The sequence below is a fragment of the Engystomops pustulosus genome, chromosome 11, assembly GCF_040894005.1.
Source record: "Engystomops pustulosus chromosome 11, aEngPut4.maternal, whole genome shotgun sequence".
Lineage (NCBI taxonomy): Eukaryota > Metazoa > Chordata > Amphibia > Anura > Leptodactylidae > Engystomops > Engystomops pustulosus.
In genome coordinates, this window is record NC_092421.1 from 73,668,443 (window position 1) to 73,687,984 (window position 19,542).

Genomic DNA, 19,542 nt, shown 5'->3' on the forward strand with positions numbered 1-19,542 from the left:
TGTCCTCAGTATGGAGGGGCAGGGGGTTCTGCAGCTATGTGTCTTGGCTATGGAGGGGTATGGGGTTCTGCAGCTATGTGTCCTCAGTATGGAGGGGCAGAGGGTTCTGCAGCTATGTGTCCTCACTATGGAGGGGCAGGGGGTTCTGCAGCTATGTGTCCTCACTATGGAGGGGCAGGGGGTTCTGCAGCTATGTGTCCTCACTATGGAGGGGCAGGGGGTTCTGCAGCTATGTGTCCTCACTATGGAGGGGCAGGGGGTTCTGCAGCTATGTGTCTTGGCTATGGAGGGGCAGAGGGTTCTGCAGCTATGTGTCCTCACTATGGAGGGGCAGGGGGTTCTGCAGCTATGTGTCCTCAGTATGGAGGGGCAGAGGGTTCTGCAGCTATGTGTCCTCAGTATGGAGGGGCAGGGGGTTCTGCAGCTATGTGTCCTCACTATGGAGGGGCAGGGGGTTCTGCCGCTATGTGTCCTCAGTATGGAGGGGCAGAGGGTTCTGCAGCTATGTGTCCTCAGTATGGAGGGGCAGGGGGTTCTGCAGCTATGTGTCCTCCCTATGGAGGGGCAGGGGGTTCTGCAGCTATGTGTCCTCCCTATGGAGGGGCAGGGGGTTCTGCAGCTATGTGTCTTCACTATGGAGGGGCAGGGGGTTCTGCAGCTATGTGTCCTCACTATGGAGGGGCAGGGGGTTCTGCAGCTACAGTATGTGTCCTCACTATGGAGGGGCAGGGGGTTCTGCAGCTATGTGTCCTCACTATGGAGGGGCAGGGGGTTCTGCAGCTATGTGTCCTCACTATTGAGGAGCAGGGGGTTCTGCAGCTATGTGTCCTCAGTATGGAGTGGCAGAGGGTTCTGCAGCTATGTGTCCTCACTATGGAGGGGCAGGGGGTTCTGCAGCTATGTGTCCTCACTATGGAGAGGCAGGGGGTTCTGCAGCGATGTGTCCTCACTATGGAGGGGCAGGGGGTTCTGCAGCTATGTGTCCTCACTATGGAGGGGCAGGGGGTTCTGCAGCTATGTGTCCTCACTATGGAGAGGCAGGGGGTTCTGCAGCTATGTGTCCTCACTATGGAGGGGCAGGGGGTTCTGCAGCTATGTGTCCTCACTATGGAGGGGCAGGGGGTTGTGCAGCTATGTGTCCTCACTATGGAGAGGCAGGGGGTTCTGCAGCGATGTGTCCTCACTATGGAGGGGCAGGGGGTTCTGCAGCTATGTGTCCTCACTATGGAGGGGCAGGGGGTTCTGCAGCTATGTGTCCTCACTATGGAGGGGTATGGGGTTCTGCCGCTATGTGTCCTCAGTATGGAGGGGCAGAGGGTTCTGCAGCTATGTGTCCTCACTATGGAGGGGCAGGGGGTTCTGCAGCTATGTGTCCTCACTATGGAGGGGCAGGGGGTTCTGCAGCAATGTGTCTTGGCTATGGAGGGGCAGGGGGTTCTGCAGCTATGTGTCCTCAGTATGGAGGGGCAGGGGGTTCTGCAGCTATGTGTCCTCAGTATGGAGGGGCAGGGGGTTCTGCAGCTATGTGTCTTGGCTATGGAGGGGTATGGGGTTCTGCAGCTATGTGTCCTCAGTATGGAGGGGCAGAGGGTTCTGCAGCTATGTGTCCTCACTATGGAGGGGCAGGGGGTTCTGCAGCTATGTGTCCTCACTATGGAGGGGCAGGGGTTCTGCAGCTATGTGTCCTCACTATGGAGGGGCAGGGGGTTCTGCAGCTATGTGTCCTCACTATGGAGGGGCAGGGGGTTCTGCAGCTATGTGTCTTGGCTATGGAGGGGCAGAGGGTTCTGCAGCTATGTGTCCTCACTATGGAGGGGCAGGGGGTTCTGCAGCTATGTGTCCTCAGTATGGAGGGGCAGAGGGTTCTGCAGCTATGTGTCCTCAGTATGGAGGGGCAGGGGGTTCTGCAGCTATGTGTCCTCACTATGGAGGGGCAGGGGGTTCTGCCGCTATGTGTCCTCAGTATGGAGGGGCAGAGGGTTCTGCAGCTATGTGTCCTCACTATGGAGGGGCAGGGGGTTCTGCAGCTATGTGTCCTCACTATGGAGGGGCAGGGGGTTGTGCAGCTATGTGTCCTCACTATGGAGAGGCAGGGGGTTCTGCAGCGATGTGTCCTCACTATGGAGGGGCAGGGGGTTCTGCAGCTATGTGTCCTCACTATGGAGGGGCAGGGGGTTCTGCAGCTATGTGTCCTCACTATGGAGGGGTATGGGGTTCTGCCGCTATGTGTCCTCAGTATGGAGGGGCAGAGGGTTCTGCAGCTATGTGTCCTCACTATGGAGGGGCAGGGGGTTCTGCAGCTATGTGTCCTCACTATGGAGGGGCAGGGGGTTCTGCAGCAATGTGTCTTGGCTATGGAGGGGCAGGGGGTTCTGCAGCTATGTGTCCTCAGTATGGAGGGGCAGGGGGTTCTGCAGCTATGTGTCCTCAGTATGGAGGGGCAGGGGGTTCTGCAGCTATGTGTCTTGGCTATGGAGGGGTATGGGGTTCTGCAGCTATGTGTCCTCACTATGGAGGGGCAGGGGGTTCTGCAGCTATGTGTCCTCACTATGGAGGGGCAGGGGGTTCTGCAGCTATGTGTCCTCAGTATGGAGGGGCAGAGGGTTCTGCAGCTATGTGTCCTCACTATGGAGGGGCAGGGGGTTCTGCAGCTATGTGTCCTCACTATGGAGGGGCAGGGGGTTCTGCAGCTATGTGTCCTCACTATGGAGGGGCAGGGGGTTCTGCAGCTATGTGTCCTCACTATGGAGGGGCAGGGGGTTCTGCAGCTATGTGTCTTGGCTATGGAGGGGCAGAGGGTTCTGCAGCTATGTGTCCTCACTATGGAGGGGCAGGGGGTTCTGCAGCTATGTGTCCTCAGTATGGAGGGGCAGAGGGTTCTGCAGCTATGTGTCCTCAGTATGGAGGGGCAGGGGGTTCTGCAGCTATGTGTCCTCACTATGGAGGGGCAGGGGGTTCTGCCGCTATGTGTCCTCAGTATGGAGGGGCAGAGGGTTCTGCAGCTATGTGTCCTCAGTATGGAGGGGCAGGGGGTTCTGCAGCTATGTGTCCTCCCTATGGAGGGGCAGGGGGTTCTGCCGCTATGTGTCCTCAGTATGGAGGGGCAGGGGGTTCTGCAGCTATGTGTCCTCACTATGGAGGGGCAGGGGGTTCTGCAGCTATGTGTCCTCACTATGGAGGGGCAGGGGGTTCTGCAGCTATGTGTCCTCACTATGGAGGGGCAGGGGGTTCTGCAGCTATGTGTCCTCACTATGGAGAGGCAGGGGGTTCTGCAGCGATGTGTCCTCACTATGGAGGGGCAGGGGGTTCTGCAGCTATGTGTCCTCACTATGGAGGGGCAGGGGGTTCTGCAGCTATGTGTCCTCACTATGGAGAGGCAGGGGGTTCTGCAGCTATGTGTCCTCACTATGGAGGGGCAGGGGGTTCTGCAGCTATGTGTCCTCACTATGGAGGGGCAGGGGGTTGTGCAGCTATGTGTCCTCACTATGGAGAGGCAGGGGGTTCTGCAGCGATGTGTCCTCACTATGGAGGGGCAGGGGGTTCTGCAGCTATGTGTCCTCACTATGGAGGGGCAGGGGGTTCTGCAGCTATGTGTCCTCACTATGGAGGGGTATGGGGTTCTGCCGCTATGTGTCCTCAGTATGGAGGGGCAGAGGGTTCTGCAGCTATGTGTCCTCACTATGGAGGGGCAGGGGGTTCTGCAGCTATGTGTCCTCACTATGGAGGGGCAGGGGGTTCTGCAGCAATGTGTCTTGGCTATGGAGGGGCAGGGGGTTCTGCAGCTATGTGTCCTCAGTATGGAGGGGCAGGGGGTTCTGCAGCTATGTGTCCTCAGTATGGAGGGGCAGGGGGTTCTGCAGCTATGTGTCTTGGCTATGGAGGGGTATGGGGTTCTGCAGCTATGTGTCCTCAGTATGGAGGGGCAGAGGGTTCTGCAGCTATGTGTCCTCACTATGGAGGGGCAGGGGGTTCTGCAGCTATGTGTCCTCACTATGGAGGGGCAGGGGGTTCTGCAGCTATGTGTCCTCACTATGGAGGGGCAGGGGGTTCTGCAGCTATGTGTCCTCACTATGGAGGGGCAGGGGGTTCTGCAGCTATGTGTCTTGGCTATGGAGGGGCAGAGGGTTCTGCAGCTATGTGTCCTCACTATGGAGGGGCAGGGGGTTCTGCAGCTATGTGTCCTCACTATGGAGGGGCAGGGGGTTGTGCAGCTATGTGTCCTCACTATGGAGAGGCAGGGGGTTCTGCAGCGATGTGTCCTCACTATGGAGGGGCAGGGGGTTCTGCAGCTATGTGTCCTCACTATGGAGGGGCAGGGGGTTCTGCAGCTATGTGTCCTCACTATGGAGGGGTATGGGGTTCTGCCGCTATGTGTCCTCAGTATGGAGGGGCAGAGGGTTCTGCAGCTATGTGTCCTCACTATGGAGGGGCAGGGGGTTCTGCAGCTATGTGTCCTCACTATGGAGGGGCAGGGGGTTCTGCAGCAATGTGTCTTGGCTATGGAGGGGCAGGGGGTTCTGCAGCTATGTGTCCTCAGTATGGAGGGGCAGGGGGTTCTGCAGCTATGTGTCCTCAGTATGGAGGGGCAGGGGGTTCTGCAGCTATGTGTCTTGGCTATGGAGGGGTATGGGGTTCTGCAGCTATGTGTCCTCAGTATGGAGGGGCAGAGGGTTCTGCAGCTATGTGTCCTCACTATGGAGGGGCAGGGGGTTCTGCAGCTATGTGTCCTCACTATGGAGGGGCAGGGGGTTCTGCAGCTATGTGTCCTCACTATGGAGGGGCAGGGGGTTCTGCAGCTATGTGTCCTCACTATGGAGGGGCAGGGGGTTCTGCAGCTATGTGTCTTGGCTATGGAGGGGCAGAGGGTTCTGCAGCTATGTGTCCTCACTATGGAGGGGCAGGGGGTTCTGCAGCTATGTGTCCTCAGTATGGAGGGGCAGAGGGTTCTGCAGCTATGTGTCCTCAGTATGGAGGGGCAGGGGGTTCTGCAGCTATGTGTCCTCACTATGGAGGGGCAGGGGGTTCTGCCGCTATGTGTCCTCAGTATGGAGGGGCAGAGGGTTCTGCAGCTATGTGTCCTCAGTATGGAGGGGCAGGGGGTTCTGCAGCTATGTGTCCTCCCTATGGAGGGGCAGGGGGTTCTGCCGCTATGTGTCCTCAGTATGGAGGGGCAGGGGGTTCTGCAGCTATGTGTCCTCAGTATGGAGGGGCAGGGGGTTCTGCAGCTATGTGTCCTCACTATGGAGGGGCAGGGGGTTCTGCAGCTATGTGTCCTCACTATGGAGGGGCAGGGGGTTCTGCAGCTATGTGTCCTCACTATGGAGAGGCAGGGGGTTCTGCAGCGATGTGTCCTCACTATGGAGGGGCAGGGGGTTCTGCAGCTATGTGTCCTCACTATGGAGGGGCAGGGGGTTCTGCAGCTATGTGTCCTCACTATGGAGAGGCAGGGGGTTCTGCAGCTATGTGTCCTCACTATGGAGGGGCAGGGGGTTCTGCAGCTATGTGTCCTCACTATGGAGGGGCAGGGGGTTGTGCAGCTATGTGTCCTCACTATGGAGAGGCAGGGGGTTCTGCAGCGATGTGTCCTCACTATGGAGGGGCAGGGGGTTCTGCAGCTATGTGTCCTCACTATGGAGGGGCAGGGGGTTCTGCAGCTATGTGTCCTCACTATGGAGGGGTATGGGGTTCTGCCGCTATGTGTCCTCAGTATGGAGGGGCAGAGGGTTCTGCAGCTATGTGTCCTCACTATGGAGGGGCAGGGGGTTCTGCAGCTATGTGTCCTCACTATGGAGGGGCAGGGGGTTCTGCAGCAATGTGTCTTGGCTATGGAGGGGCAGGGGGTTCTGCAGCTATGTGTCCTCAGTATGGAGGGGCAGGGGGTTCTGCAGCTATGTGTCCTCAGTATGGAGGGGCAGGGGGTTCTGCAGCTATGTGTCTTGGCTATGGAGGGGTATGGGGTTCTGCAGCTATGTGTCCTCAGTATGGAGGGGCAGAGGGTTCTGCAGCTATGTGTCTTGGCTATGGAGGGGCAGGGGGTTCTGCAGCTATGTGTCCTCACTATGGAGGGGCAGGGGGTTCTGCAGCTATGTGTCCTCACTATGGAGGGGCAGGGGGTTCTGCAGCTATGTGTCCTCACTATGGAGGGGCAGGGGGTTCTGCAGCTATGTGTCTTGGCTATGGAGGGGCAGAGGGTTCTGCAGCTATGTGTCCTCACTATGGAGGGGCAGGGGGTTCTGCAGCTATGTGTCCTCACTATGGAGGGGCAGGGGGTTCTGCAGCTATGTGTCCTCAGTATGGAGGGGCAGAGGGTTCTGCAGCTATGTGTCCTCAGTATGGAGGGGCAGGGGGTTCTGCAGCTATGTGTCCTCCCTATGGAGGGGCAGGGGGTTCTGCAGCTATGTGTCCTCCCTATGGAGGGGCAGGGGGTTCTGCAGCTATGTGTCTTCACTATGGAGGGGCAGGGGGTTCTGCAGCTATGTGTCCTCACTATGGAGGGGCAGGGGGTTCTGCAGCTATGTGTCCTCACCATGGAGGGGTAGGGGGTTCTGCAGCTATGTGTCCCCACTATGGAGAGGCAGGGGGTTCTGCAGCTATGTGTCCTCACTATGGTGGGGCAGGGGGTTCTGCAGCTATGTGTCCTCCCTATGGAGGGGCAGGGGGTTCTGCAGCTATGTGTCCTCACTATGGAGGGGCAGGGGGTTCTGCAGCTATGTGTCCCCACTATGGAGAGGCAGGGGGTTCTGCAGCTATGTGTCCTCACTATGGAGGGGCAGGAGGTTCTGCAGCTATGTGTCTTCACTATGGAGGGGCAGGGGGTTCTGCAGCTATGTGTCCTCAGTATGGAGGGGCAGGGGGTTCTGCAGCTATGTGTCCTCAGTATGGAGTGGCAGAGGGTTCTGCAGCTATGTGTCCTCACTATGGAGGGGCAGGGGGTTCTGCAGCTATGTGTCCTCACTATGGAGGGGCAGGGGGTTCTGCAGCTATGTGTCCTCACTATGGAGGGGCAGGGGGTTCTGCAGCTATGTGTCCTCACTATAGAGGGGGGGGGTTCTGCAGCTATGTGTCCTCAGTATGGAGGGGCAGAGGGTTCTGCCGCTATGTGTCCTCACTATGGAGGGGCAGGGGGTTCTGCAGCTATGTGTCCTCACTATGGAGGGGCAGGGGGTTCTGCAGCTATGTGTCCTCCCTATGGAGGGGCAGGGGGTTCTGCAGCTATGTGTCCTCACTATGGAGGGGCAGGGGGTTCTGCAGCTATGTGTCCTCACTATGGAGGGGCAGGGGGTTCTGCAGCTATGTGTCCTCACTATGGAGGGGCAGGGGGTTCTGCAGCTATGTGTCCTCACTATGGAGGGGCAGGGGGTTCTGCAGCTATGTGTCCTCACTATGGAGAGGCAGGGGGTTCTGCAGCTATGTGTCCTCACTATGGAGGGGCAGGAGGTTCTGCAGCTATGTGTCCTAACTATGGAGGGGCAGGGGGTTCTGCAGCTATGTGTCCTCACTATGGAGGGGTATGGGGTTCTGCAGCTATGTGTCCTCACTATGGAGGGGCAGGGGGTTCTGCAGCTATGTGTCCTCACTATGGAGGGGCAGGAGGTTCTGCAGCTATGTGTCCTAACTATGGAGGGGCAGGGGGTTCTGCAGCTATGTGTCCTCACTATGGAGGGGCAGGGGGTTCTGCAGCTATGTGTCCTCACTATGGAGAGGCAGGGGGTTCTGCAGCTATGTGTCCTCACTATGGAGGGGCAGGGGGTTCTGCAGCTATGTGTCCTCACTATGGATGGGCAGGGGGGCGGCCGATGCAAAATCAATAACCTCCAAAGTCTGCATGCCCTCGAGGGGTCTGGTGCTAGGGAGACATTTCACAGATAGACCCTGACACATTGCAGGGGTGGTCTGGCTCAGAGACCCCTTCTCATATGACCTGTAAGGTCAGTGAAGCTCGCTGTGGGGGAGGGGAGGTCTATATACAGAGGTGATCTTTATACCCCCTTGTATTATAGGAATCCTGCCGCTGATGATGAAGTGCGAGAAAAGAAACTTCATAAAAACAACTTCTGCTGCAGTCACTAAACAGACAGCTTCTCTGTAATAAGGAGCTGTGTGACAGATCATCCTGAGGAAGCTGCTCTCTCCTCTTTTCAGGCTTCTCTCTCCTCCTCCTAAAATAACATTTTATTCTGAAATTTCTACTGAGACTCTGTCCCAGTAGGGCAAGAAGATCCAAGATTCACATAACAGCTCACAACAGATGTCTATGGAGAAGGAAGGGGGAGCATACACTGAGTGATAGAGGAGAGGTACAGGAGACAGACCCTGCTGGAGATAATAGGAGGTTCCTATCTCACCACAAGTGCTTTATTCCCATCGGTACAGGTCAGTACTGCTCTGTGTGCAGTCTATAGGAGATATTATAGCATCTAGTCCCCATCCACCGGCTCAGAGAAGGCCGAGAACCAGAGAAAGAGCCTGTAGAGGGGAAAACTGCCAAATACTGCAGAGTACACGTCATGTAATGGGCAGATCGCATTACTCCTTATGTAGGGGCACTGTGACACAATGGTTATCTAAGCTTTACAAAAAAATTTCATGCAGACATTTATTAACTTGTTGGTTTAAATTTCTATTATGTCATTTATCAGCACAGAATTGACAAAGCTGACGTAGAGAAGCCCATAGACAAACTGTCCCAACGCCTCAAACAGGAAGTGACGTGTGCAGCCACCCTCAGGTGCCCCCACTTCCTGTGGCAATCAGATCAGCCCTGTTTATAGAATATATGTAGACACCGAGGGCAAAATGACTCCAAACCGGATATGGCAGAAAGCCCCGTGCCCAAGCAGTGGCACCACATGACATGTTACAATAATCCACCGCACATCATCAGAACCGTCGTACCTGATAAACTGGAGTCCATCTTGAAGATGTCGGAGAGACGGTTATTAACAGGCTCATAGGGAGAGTCCTCCAGAAGCTCATTACCTACAGAAGACAGAGAAACTATGTATCAGTATATCAGTATAGCACAGGATAGTATAGTTATACAGTGACACAATGGGGGTCATTTATCTTAGAATGTTCTCTTTTTTTCCAATTATTTTTGGCCACATTTGAGATATTTGTGTCTAAATTTGAGACTTTTCCAGACACAGAGATTAGCCGTGTTAGGCCTCTTGCACACTAGCGTTGCGTTTCACGTGCGGGTGCAATGCGTGAAAAACTGACGTTTTTGCTGCGTTTTTGTTCCATTTTTCCTAAAGAGTAATTTGCGTTTTTGTTGCGTTTTCGGCGCATTTTTGACGCACGATTCAATGGGAGACTCGAGCATATTTCAAAGGGACCATGGTTTGGGATTAAAATGTGTTATTTAATTGAAAAATAATGTCTTCTTATAATTTGCAAACATCTGCGATCTATTCTTCACTGTTCCGCGCGTATATTATCTCCCGACAATTTAGCAGATGTGAAGAACAGTGAAGAATAGAATAAAATCATTGTACACAGTGAACACAGTGAACACAGTGAACACAGGATCATTTAAGAGAAAAACACAGTGCAGAACACAGTGCAGAATAGATTACAGATGTTCGGCACATCTGCTTACTTGTCGGGAGATACGCGCGGAGCGGTGCGAACAAAATAGCATGTGAAGAACAATATATATGTGTGTAAAGAACACATTGCAGATGTTTCCATACATCTGCAATGTCTTCTTCACACATAGACATAGACAGCTAATAAATAGGTCGGAGAGCAGAACATGTGGTGAGAGCGCCACAAAACTGGCGGAAACGCCATAGTAAATGTCCCCCATTGTAGCCGCGACAAAAAACTGTCTGAGACACTTCATAAATATATGTGCAAGTATTTTGTACATCCTTTTCAGTGCAAAGTCAGACAGAAATCTGGCGCAAATGCCTTTTAGACAGTTTTTTTTGGTGCAAAACCAACAAGTGCACTAATAAATTCTACCAAATGTATCAGCATTGCAGAGGATAGCAGGATTATAGTGTGCAGGTAACCATTAGCACAGTATCCTGCAGTTGTGTGAGGACACAGATTCGCCCCCTGTGCAGGTTACTGATCTGTCGGGGTGACTGTAGTTTGGCTTTTCCTTTCGTCGTGTCTTGATCAGTTCTGTGGGGGAGATGAAACAAGTCTCGTCCTCTGCTCTACATGAAATGACTGTACAGCGCTGGAAGCCCGGCAGGAGCTCAGAGACATGGGGCTGCCCCGGATCCAGCTAACTAGAGCAGCAGAGCTTAAAGGGCCGATGCCTGGTACCTGCACACATGGTTCCTAAGGCACAGCTCATGGCTCCTAAGGGTGAAGACACACGTGGCGTTTTTAGGCCGTTTTTTGGGCCGTTTTTAGTTAGTAAGTTTTCAGATCGTTAAAAACGCATGCGTTTTTGACCAGTTTGAATTAAGATAATCGGTCAAACCTGTCAAAAACGCATGCGTTTTTTATGATCTGAAAAGGCCCCCCCAATTTTGCCTGGAGCACACAGCGTTGGGAAGAGGGGGCTCTGGCTATAACAGTGGGTGCTGCGTACCTGCTGTATGTGGGTAGGGGATGCTATGGAGCTCCCTCATGCTATTATGGGTTCAGATGACCCCATGGGAGTGATGGGGGGGGGGGGTGTCTGGCCCTTTGTTCATGCCCCTCCTTTCCCTCCCTGCTGTCTGATTGCTGTCTATGGGGGGTCTTTTCCAGGGAAGGATTGATTACATGCACTCTCTCATCTAATTACTACTCTGCTCTTAATTAGGCCGCTTATTAACTCTGTAACCAGCTGCTTAACCCTTCAAAAGCCGCGGTCAATTATTTGCACAGAATTCATTTTCATCCATAGTTAACCCTTGTGGTAATAAAGAGACCAAGGCAGATGGTGACAACCCAGGCATCGGCTATGGTGGAGGATGGTCCAGCCCGGTGCACTACAAGATGGGATCATGGGACCCTGGGAATACAGAGCCTGGGCTGCACCACTGAGACAAAGCGAGAGACCTGCAGCTTTCGCCATCACACAAAGTTTACTCTACGATCTTTTGTCTTTAGGGTATGGGGGCTCACAGCTGATGGAGAGTATACTGTAGGTTATAGGGGTGCACAGCTCATGTTAAGTATACTGTAGGTTATAGGGGTCTGCAGCTGATGGAGAGTATACTGTAGGATATTGGGGTGCACAGCTAATGAACAGTATATTGTAAGATATAGTGGTCTGCATCTGGTGGAGAGTATGCTTTAGGGTATAGGGGTCTGCAGCTGATTGCTTTATGTCCCCACAGATTGTCCAATCTCCTGATTCTCTGGTTTAAACACTCCTGTCATTCTCAGCCCCCGTGAACATTGTCTGAGATGATGGGAGTTATCTTCCTCAGTCTGGGGTATATTCTGGTTCTAGCAGGGTCCCTAGTGATGTGCACTGACCCCCTGTATATCGCAGCTCCCCCCAGGTCGATCCACCTGTGTGATTCTAGATTTTTTGACACTTTTCATTGGAGACGTTCCGTTCCTGCGGATCCCCAGGGATACGGAGGATGTTTCTAATGAACATTTCTCTTCCATCTACAGGCTGAGATTATTCAATATGATTGATTTTCTCTGTGAGCAGAACAGACACCTGGAAATAATGGGCTGACACGTTCTGTGCCGCTATTGTCACCAGAACCATTCTCATTCCAGACGGCTGCACCACAATCCTGAAGGGGTTAAGTGTGGTTGGGTTTTTATAGTTGAGGAAACGTTATTTACACCCAGTAAGAGAACGGCGCATCTGCTGTTTATGGTCCTCTTAATGTACCGACTGCAGAGGATGGAGCCATCACGTACTAGAGCCGCTCCAGTCCCTGGACGACACCGGCCCAGAACCAGCAGCAATAAATTATGTAGAAGTAATAGGAACTGCACACCCAGGACTGGGACCATGTGCAAGCACCTTACCAGATGTATATATCTCAAACTATACAGCACATCCTGAATCACTGTGTTCGTACATGACATAACTTATCCTGTACTGATCCTGAGTTACATCCTGTATTATACCCCAGAGCTGCACTCACTATTCTGCTGCTGGTGTAGTCACTGTGTACATACATGTCATTACTTATCCTGTACTCATCCTGAGTTACATCCTGTAGATCTTTTATTTTATATAAAATAAAAAAACATAACAATACAAACCAAACATAAAATATAATATATACAAAATATATACAATGTCTTACCTGCTGGTCCAGCCACATTCACTCCTAGCAAAAACAATAATTTAAAATACACCAAAAATAAATAAACACCAAATATCACAACCCCCACCCAACCGATTGTCACATCCTCAACCAAACCAATAAACAATAAGACAAGCCACACCCACAAATAAACATAAATGACTATAAATATACATAAACCCACCCCACACCCTCTAATAACAAACCACCCCACACAGATCACATCCCACACCCATATTTTTTTTTTATTTTTTTTTTTTTTTTAAATATATATAATAACAAACACAGAATTCACATAACACTACACTAAACTAAATCCCTCGCCCGCACCCTCCCCTTCCCCCCAGACACTGGTCTAACGTCCAAAGTTTGCGTTAAGTAGTCCAGACCAGTGCCCAGGGTCATAGAGTCCAAGGTCAGTTCATAAATCCCAAAATCCCACCACCATCACCCCCCTCCCAACCTAACACTATGTCCCAAACCCCACTATATACAATATATACACTGATTACAACATAACATAAAGAAAACAGAATACAAATAAAACCTGAACAACATAAATACAAACCACATAAAGCCCAGGTTCGGCGCCTGCAAGCCCAACATCACTACATGCTCAGATACAAAACAAAAATCTACTGTGCAGCATCAGCCCAACACCAGGAGCGGAGATGACAGACTAAGGGACACTAAAGGAGAACCCCCTCCAAAGGAGAGAGGCCCTCCCCGTGCCCAGCCTCTCATACTCCAGAGAGCGCACCTTCACCAGGTCACCCAGAATGTTCCTAACCACCTCATCCACCGGGAGGATTTTACGCTGCGTCGAAACTAAACACCGTGCGTTCCACGTGTGGTACCTGACCACTAGACTGACTAGGAATAACGTGCATCGGTCCCGGCCACCCAGGCCTCTGAATGCTCCATAGGCCCACTCCGCATAGGAGAGACCGGCCAACCCGGGCCAATGGATGGAAGCGCCCACCCGGTTGTACACCTCTGTGTTAAAGGGGCACTGAAGCAGGAAGTGGTCCATGCTCTCCAGCAGGCCACCGCACTCCTCCCGGGGACAACCCCTTTCCTCAGAGCTCCTACACTTCAGATTGTCCCTCACACACAGCTTTCCATGGAAGCAGCGCCAAGTCACGTCCCAAAACTTCAAGGGGATCCTGATGGAATTCAATAAACTCAAACCCACCCCAAGATCCCGACTTGGGCAATCCCTGAGGGCCAGAGGCTTCTGGAAATGGGTCAACAGAACCCTTTTGTCAAGGATTTTCCTCGACAAGGTCCTGATCTCCCACATTCCCAGACCCCACCGGCGAATCACCTTCAGAACCGGGGTAGCGTAAGCCGGAAGATGCCCATGCGGTGTACGGAGATCCTTCACTTGTCCTCCTGTCTCCCATTCCTGGAAGAAAGGCCTAAACCATCCCCTGCAGGAGTATACCCACGGAGGAGCCCTCTCTTTCCAGAGGTTTGCTACATTGATCTTAAGAAAGGTATTCACTAGGAACACCACAGGGTTGACCATACACAACCCTCCTTGTCTCCTCGTGCGGTAAGTAACCTCCCTCTTGATAAGGTTCAGCCTATTCCCCCATAACAGCTGGAAGAACAGACTGTACACCCGAGTCCAGAGGGGTTCTGGCAACATGCACACACTGCCCAGATATATCAGCAATGGGAGCAGGTAAGTTTTGATCAGATTAACCCTTTCTCTGAGGGTCAAAGACCAACCCTTCCACTGGTCCACCTTCTGAGCGGCGATCTTCAGCCTGCCGTCCCAGTTTTGCATGGGGTAATCCCCCTGGCCGAATTCGATGCCGAGAACTTTGGCGGAGTCCTGGGGCCCTGGAAGAGTGTCCGGGAGATCAAAGCCTGGATCCCCCTCTCCCAGCCAGAGACTCTCACACTTATCCCGGTTGATCTTGGACCCAGAAACCTCTGAGTAGCGGTCAACCTCTGACATCACCCATTGCGCCTCCCCTCCCGAGGACACGAAAAGGGTGACATCATCAGCATACGCTACCACCCTTAGAGTGGCTTCCGGTGCTGCCCGATCCATCCCGACTCCCACCAACGGCCCACGATCAACCCTCCTAAGGAATGGGTCAATCGCGAACACGTATAAAAGTGGGCTCAGAGGACAACCCTGGCGAACACCAGACCCGACCTCAAAAGAGCGGCCAATCCAACCGTTCACAAGCGGGAAACTCTCTGCCCCTGCGTACAAAACTTTCAGCCAATTGACAAACTCCCCAGGCAGGCCATACCTCAGAAGGACAGACCAGAGGTACTCGTGGTTAACCCGATCAAACGCTTTTGCCTGATCCAAGGACAGCAAGTACCCCTTCCAATTACCAGCCCTGCCCTGCTCCACTGCCTCCCGAACACAAAGCACAGCACTAAATGTACTGCGGCCTGGAACAGAGCAGTGCTGGGTCCCCGAAAGGAGCTGGGGCGCAAACTGCACCAGCCGATTAAACAGCACCTTTGCCAAAACCTTTCTGTCCGTATTGAGAAGCGCTATGGGACGCCAGTTCTCAATACGAGATCGGTCCTTACCCTTTGACAGGATGATCAGGGCAGACCTCCTCATTGACTTCGGCAGAGCGCCCGAGGAAAGACACTCATTGAATACCTCAGTCAAGAGGGGAACCAAGGCGTCCTTAAAGGTCTTATAAAACTCAGATGTTAAGCCATCCGGGCCTGGCGATTTCTTGAGGGCGAGCCCTTCAATCGCCCGGCTGACTTCCTCTTCCCTGATCATCTCTGTCAAAACATCAAGAGAGGGGTCTACTCCTGGCTCAGGGACAGTTTCAGCCAGGAAACCCGACATCACATCCCGATCTAGATCCTTCCTGCCCAAGAGGTGCGAGTAGAAAGATCTGACGACCTCCAGAATCCCTGATCTGGACCTTTTCAGGGATCCCGTACTGTCAACCAGTCCTGTGACAACTTTACCATTCACTGACATCTTGCAGTTTCTGTAAGGGTCGGGCGAGCGGTATTTCCCGTAATCCCTCTCAAAAACCAAAGATGCGTGTCTATCGTACTGACACCTCTTCAGCAAGGATTTCACTCTGGAGATGTCCTCACGACTACCCCCAGTCGAGACGAGATGCTCGAGTTTCCTCCTCAGGCCCTGATACAGGCGGTACCTGTCCAGGCTCCTGAGGCTCGAGAGCTGGCGGAAGAATCTCGCCACCCTTTTCTTGAGCATCTCCCACCACTCTGACTTACTGCTACAAAGGCCCAGCAATGGTACCTGGCTCTGAAGAAAGTCCTCAAAGGATTGTCTGATCTCCGCTTCCTCCAGGAGAGACGAATTGAGCTTCCAGTAGCCTCTTCCCATCCGGGGGGTCTCTGTAACATTCAGAGAAAACAAAATTAAACAGTGGTCGGAGAACTCCACCTCAACAACGGACACTGCTGAAGAGATGGCTTCCTCCTTTAAATAAAACCTGTCTATTCTAGACCTGCAGCTACCCCTATAATAGGTGAACCCCGCGTGGCCTGGGGTGTGCCGGATGTGGACATCCACCAGGCGAGCCTCACTAGCTATGCTATTAAGAGCGACGCTATCATAAGTCAGCTTGTCTCTGGAACCTCCCCTATCCTGGGACCTCGTGACAGCATTGAAGTCCCCTCCAAAGACCACCTGCCGACTTGTAAAAAGGTAGGGCTTGATCCTCATAAAGAGACACTTCCTGTCCCACTTGGACTGGGGACCATAGATGTTAATTAGGCGAAGTTCTTGTCCCTTCATGAGGACATCCAGGATCAGGCACCTCCCCATTTCTAACTCAATAACTCGTCGGCATTCTACCGGTGCGGTAAAAAGTACCGCCACTCCGCTATACGGCTCGGCCGCAAGAGACCAATAGGAAGGCCCGTGTCTCCATTCCCTCTTAGCTTTAAACACGGCCGCCAAATCTGGCAGCCTGGTCTCCTGCAAAAATAAAATGTCGGCTTCAACACGGCCGAGAAAATCAAAGGCCGCAAATCTAGCCGCATCAGACTTAATGCTGGCGACATTAATGGACGCCAGCGTCAACGGAGTGGGTGCCGCCATCATGAGTGATTGAGTTAGACGGCTTTCTTTTTACCCATCTTACCACCACCCTCGGGAAATGAACACCCCCTTTTTAGACTTATTGTGGTGTCCATCTCCCGCACCTCTGATGCTTCAGGGGCAGATCCAGGACCTGCCCCCTCATCCTCGTCTCCAGTCTCTGGGCCAGTCTCCCCTCCTGAGGACCCTGATTCCCCAGGGGGAGACTCGGCACCCCCTGCAGGCCCCTCCGCCACCTCTGGCCCTTCACCCTCAGCCCCTCCATCGGCAGGAGAGGCTCCGTCCAGGGCCAGGAAACGATTTGAAAGTTCGACCAGCGGGGGGTCGGTTGCACCTTCCTTGGGTACCTTAGTCAGGGTGGGAGAAGATCTTACACCTCCCTTCTTTTTACCCTTTTTCTTCTTTTTGGCGCCACGCTTACGCTTTTCCTCTAGCCACGCCCTATTATCCTCGTCCATACTCTCATAATGGGAGGAGTCTGAGGACGTGGCACCTTCCTCTCTCTCGATCCTCCTGACCTCCTCATCCAGTACATCATCCCCTGGGGCCTCAGCGACAGGTGTGGTCTCCAGGATAGCGCCAGAGGTTGTCCCAGCAGCCCGAGACTCCCCCCGCTCTCTCTCCTGTTGACGCTTCTCTAGACGCCTTAGCTGGGCAGGCGTCTTTTTCCTGTCTTTCTTCCCTGGCCCCTCCATTCCTCTGCTTCTGCTAGTCCCCTCCCCAGCAGATTCAGCCTCATGGCTTTCATCCGCTGAGGCTGAGCCCGCATTAGCGAAGGAAAGAGGACAACGACTGTACGGGTGACCGAGATCACCACACAGGTTACACCTAATCTGCCCTGTACAGGATGCAGCGAGATGGCCGACACCCCCACACAACGCACACTTCTGCACGGTGCAGTTTGCGCTGAAATGTGTGGGGTCACCGCACCTGTGACACAGCCTAGGCTGCCCCCGGTAGAAGATCAGGATCCGATCCCTCCCCAGGAAGGCTGATGAAGGGATGTGGGCGACTGAGTTACCTGAACGCCTCAACTTCACCATGAAGGTCCAGGCCCCTGACCAGATACCAAACTCGTCTCGATTTTTCTCGGGTACTCCCAGTACCTCTCCATAACGATTCATCCAGGTCATGATGTCAAAGCAAGATAGTGATTCGTTACGGGTAAGAACGGTCACTTTCTTGACCTCGCTCTGGCGGGACACTGCTTGCACAGCAAAGTCCCGCCACTCGGGCTCGTTGTATCTCAGCTCATAGTTGGACCAGAAGAGCTCAAGCCCCTCCGGCCGAACAAAGCTGATATCAAACTCAGATGTACCATAGGGATGGATCAAGGCAAAGATGTCAGCCGCCTTGAAATCCATCCTCAGCAGCAGCTCAACTACCCGTGCCCGAGGGGGACACACATCACTGCCACGCCACCGAAGACGGACCACATTCCTACGGTTAGCACCCGGCCCGGTTGTCGGGAGCGACCATGGTGTCTCCCTGCCTTTTTGCTCTCGGAAGGCAGACAGGCCGTGCCTCTCTATCCAAAACGACAAATCAACCTCCTGCCCCGCTACATTGATCGTCCTTTCTCCCTTCTGTAAGGCCTGCAGGAGGCGCCGTTGCAAAAAGCCGTCCCCAGAGCCCAGAGACGAGGATGACGGAACCCTACTTCCCCCAGCAGCGACACTGGCATAGCTCTTAATAGGGGCCGCCACTGGGGGAGCAACCGGACCAACCCCTGCACCCACCACATTAACACTACCCACCTCCATGTTACACTCAGCCGCGCCACTCACACCACCAGTCACTCCATCACCCACCCCCAAAGCTGGAAAAGATTCTCCACCACTCACACCATTCACATTATCCACCACAACATTACTGACACCATTCACACTGGCTGGACCAGCAACAACATTAGCAGACAAGACCACCTCCGCATCTTCAGGCACAAGGGACGGGGGTCCCCCCGCAGCGCATCGCCCAGAGGGAACCCCAACTTGTGTCACACTTGTGCCCTCCACATCATCGGTAGCAGATGTTATTTTACTTTTCTTAGAGGAAGGTAGGAGTCGCCGCTGGTCTTTGGCTGGTATGTGGCACCGCTGATCCCCACCTTCCTCAGCACTCCTCTGCAGACTGTCTCCAACACCAACACAAAATAGGACTTTAGGTTTGGGAGGTCCGGAGCCCTCAGCCTCAGCGACCCCTCCACACTGCCGCCGCACCATAACCAAGTGATCAGCGGCAACAGTATGAAGAGGCGCCGAGGCACCGGAAGCTGCCACCAGTGCCGGGCTATCCCCCCCTCCCACTGGGGGACGCACCACAGCACTGGATTTCGATGGTATCGCCACTGCCGAGCCGCCCTTACTGTCCGGCCTCGCGGCCGATGCCTCCCCTGCTCCCCCACTGTTACCACAAACAGAGACGGAGCCCATCGCCACATCAGATGTCACACCTGTAATCTCCCCGCTCCCTGGCACTGAGTCCACTGCAGGACCCGCGCTGGGCTGGGTAACGGGGCTCGCACAGTGAGCTGACCCTGCGGCCGACTCGGGTTTTACGGGGAGGGGGCTGTAGACTAGACTCACCACTTCCACGGATTTGGTCTTCTTCTTTCGTGGTTTGCTGCCCCCCGGTGCATCCTCCGGCAGATCGTCTCCAAAAGTAAAGTCCTGGAGGTGCACAGGGGACTCGAGCCGTCTGATCTCCTCCATCAGCGCCCCTCCCTGGTGGCTGTCACTATCCTCACCCGGGCCGGCAGAACCGCAGCCAGATGACATGGCCGCTTGTCCTGCAGGGGGCCCACTGTACGGCACCGGGCTTTCCTCCTCCATCTGACTCTCAGGCTGAAGCCCCATCAGCCGCCTCTGCTTCTCCTCCTCCATCTCCCGGAACCGCTCATCATTAAGAATTTTTTCTTTAAACGGACCGCTCCTCTCTAGCAGATAAGCCTTCCTCTCCTCCAAGGCCTGGATGTCAGTCTGGAGCCTGGATATCTCTGCCAGAATCTGCTCCTTCCTCCTCTTCTGGGCAGAGCTTGCCCTGGCATGGGCGCACCGGAGCTCCTCCCGCAGTCTCCTCACCGTCTTGCTGGCTTCTTCGTACTCAGAGAGGTGGCCCAGAGCCCGGGAGGCATAGCTGGAAATAGACTCCCGGGTCCTCAGCATTCCCCAGCCCTCTTCACTGAGGTCAGCCTCACCTCCCTGAGCACTCAGCTTTCCTGCGGTATCCAGCTTTTCCGAG

The 19,542-nt window shown here is 53.8% G+C and overlaps 1 protein-coding gene across 2 annotated transcripts in view; it reads right to left on the minus strand.

Moving 5' to 3' along the window:
• Positions 1 to 19,542, minus strand: part of GFRA1 (GDNF family receptor alpha 1) — a 150,090-nt gene that overhangs the window by 67,854 nt on the left and 62,694 nt on the right. For both annotated transcript variants that reach the window (XM_072130847.1, XM_072130846.1), the window contains exon 3: positions 8,896 to 8,979. In XM_072130847.1, coding sequence (XP_071986948.1) covers positions 8,896 to 8,979 — 84 coding nt within the window. The remainder of the gene's footprint in view (positions 1 to 8,895; positions 8,980 to 19,542) is intronic.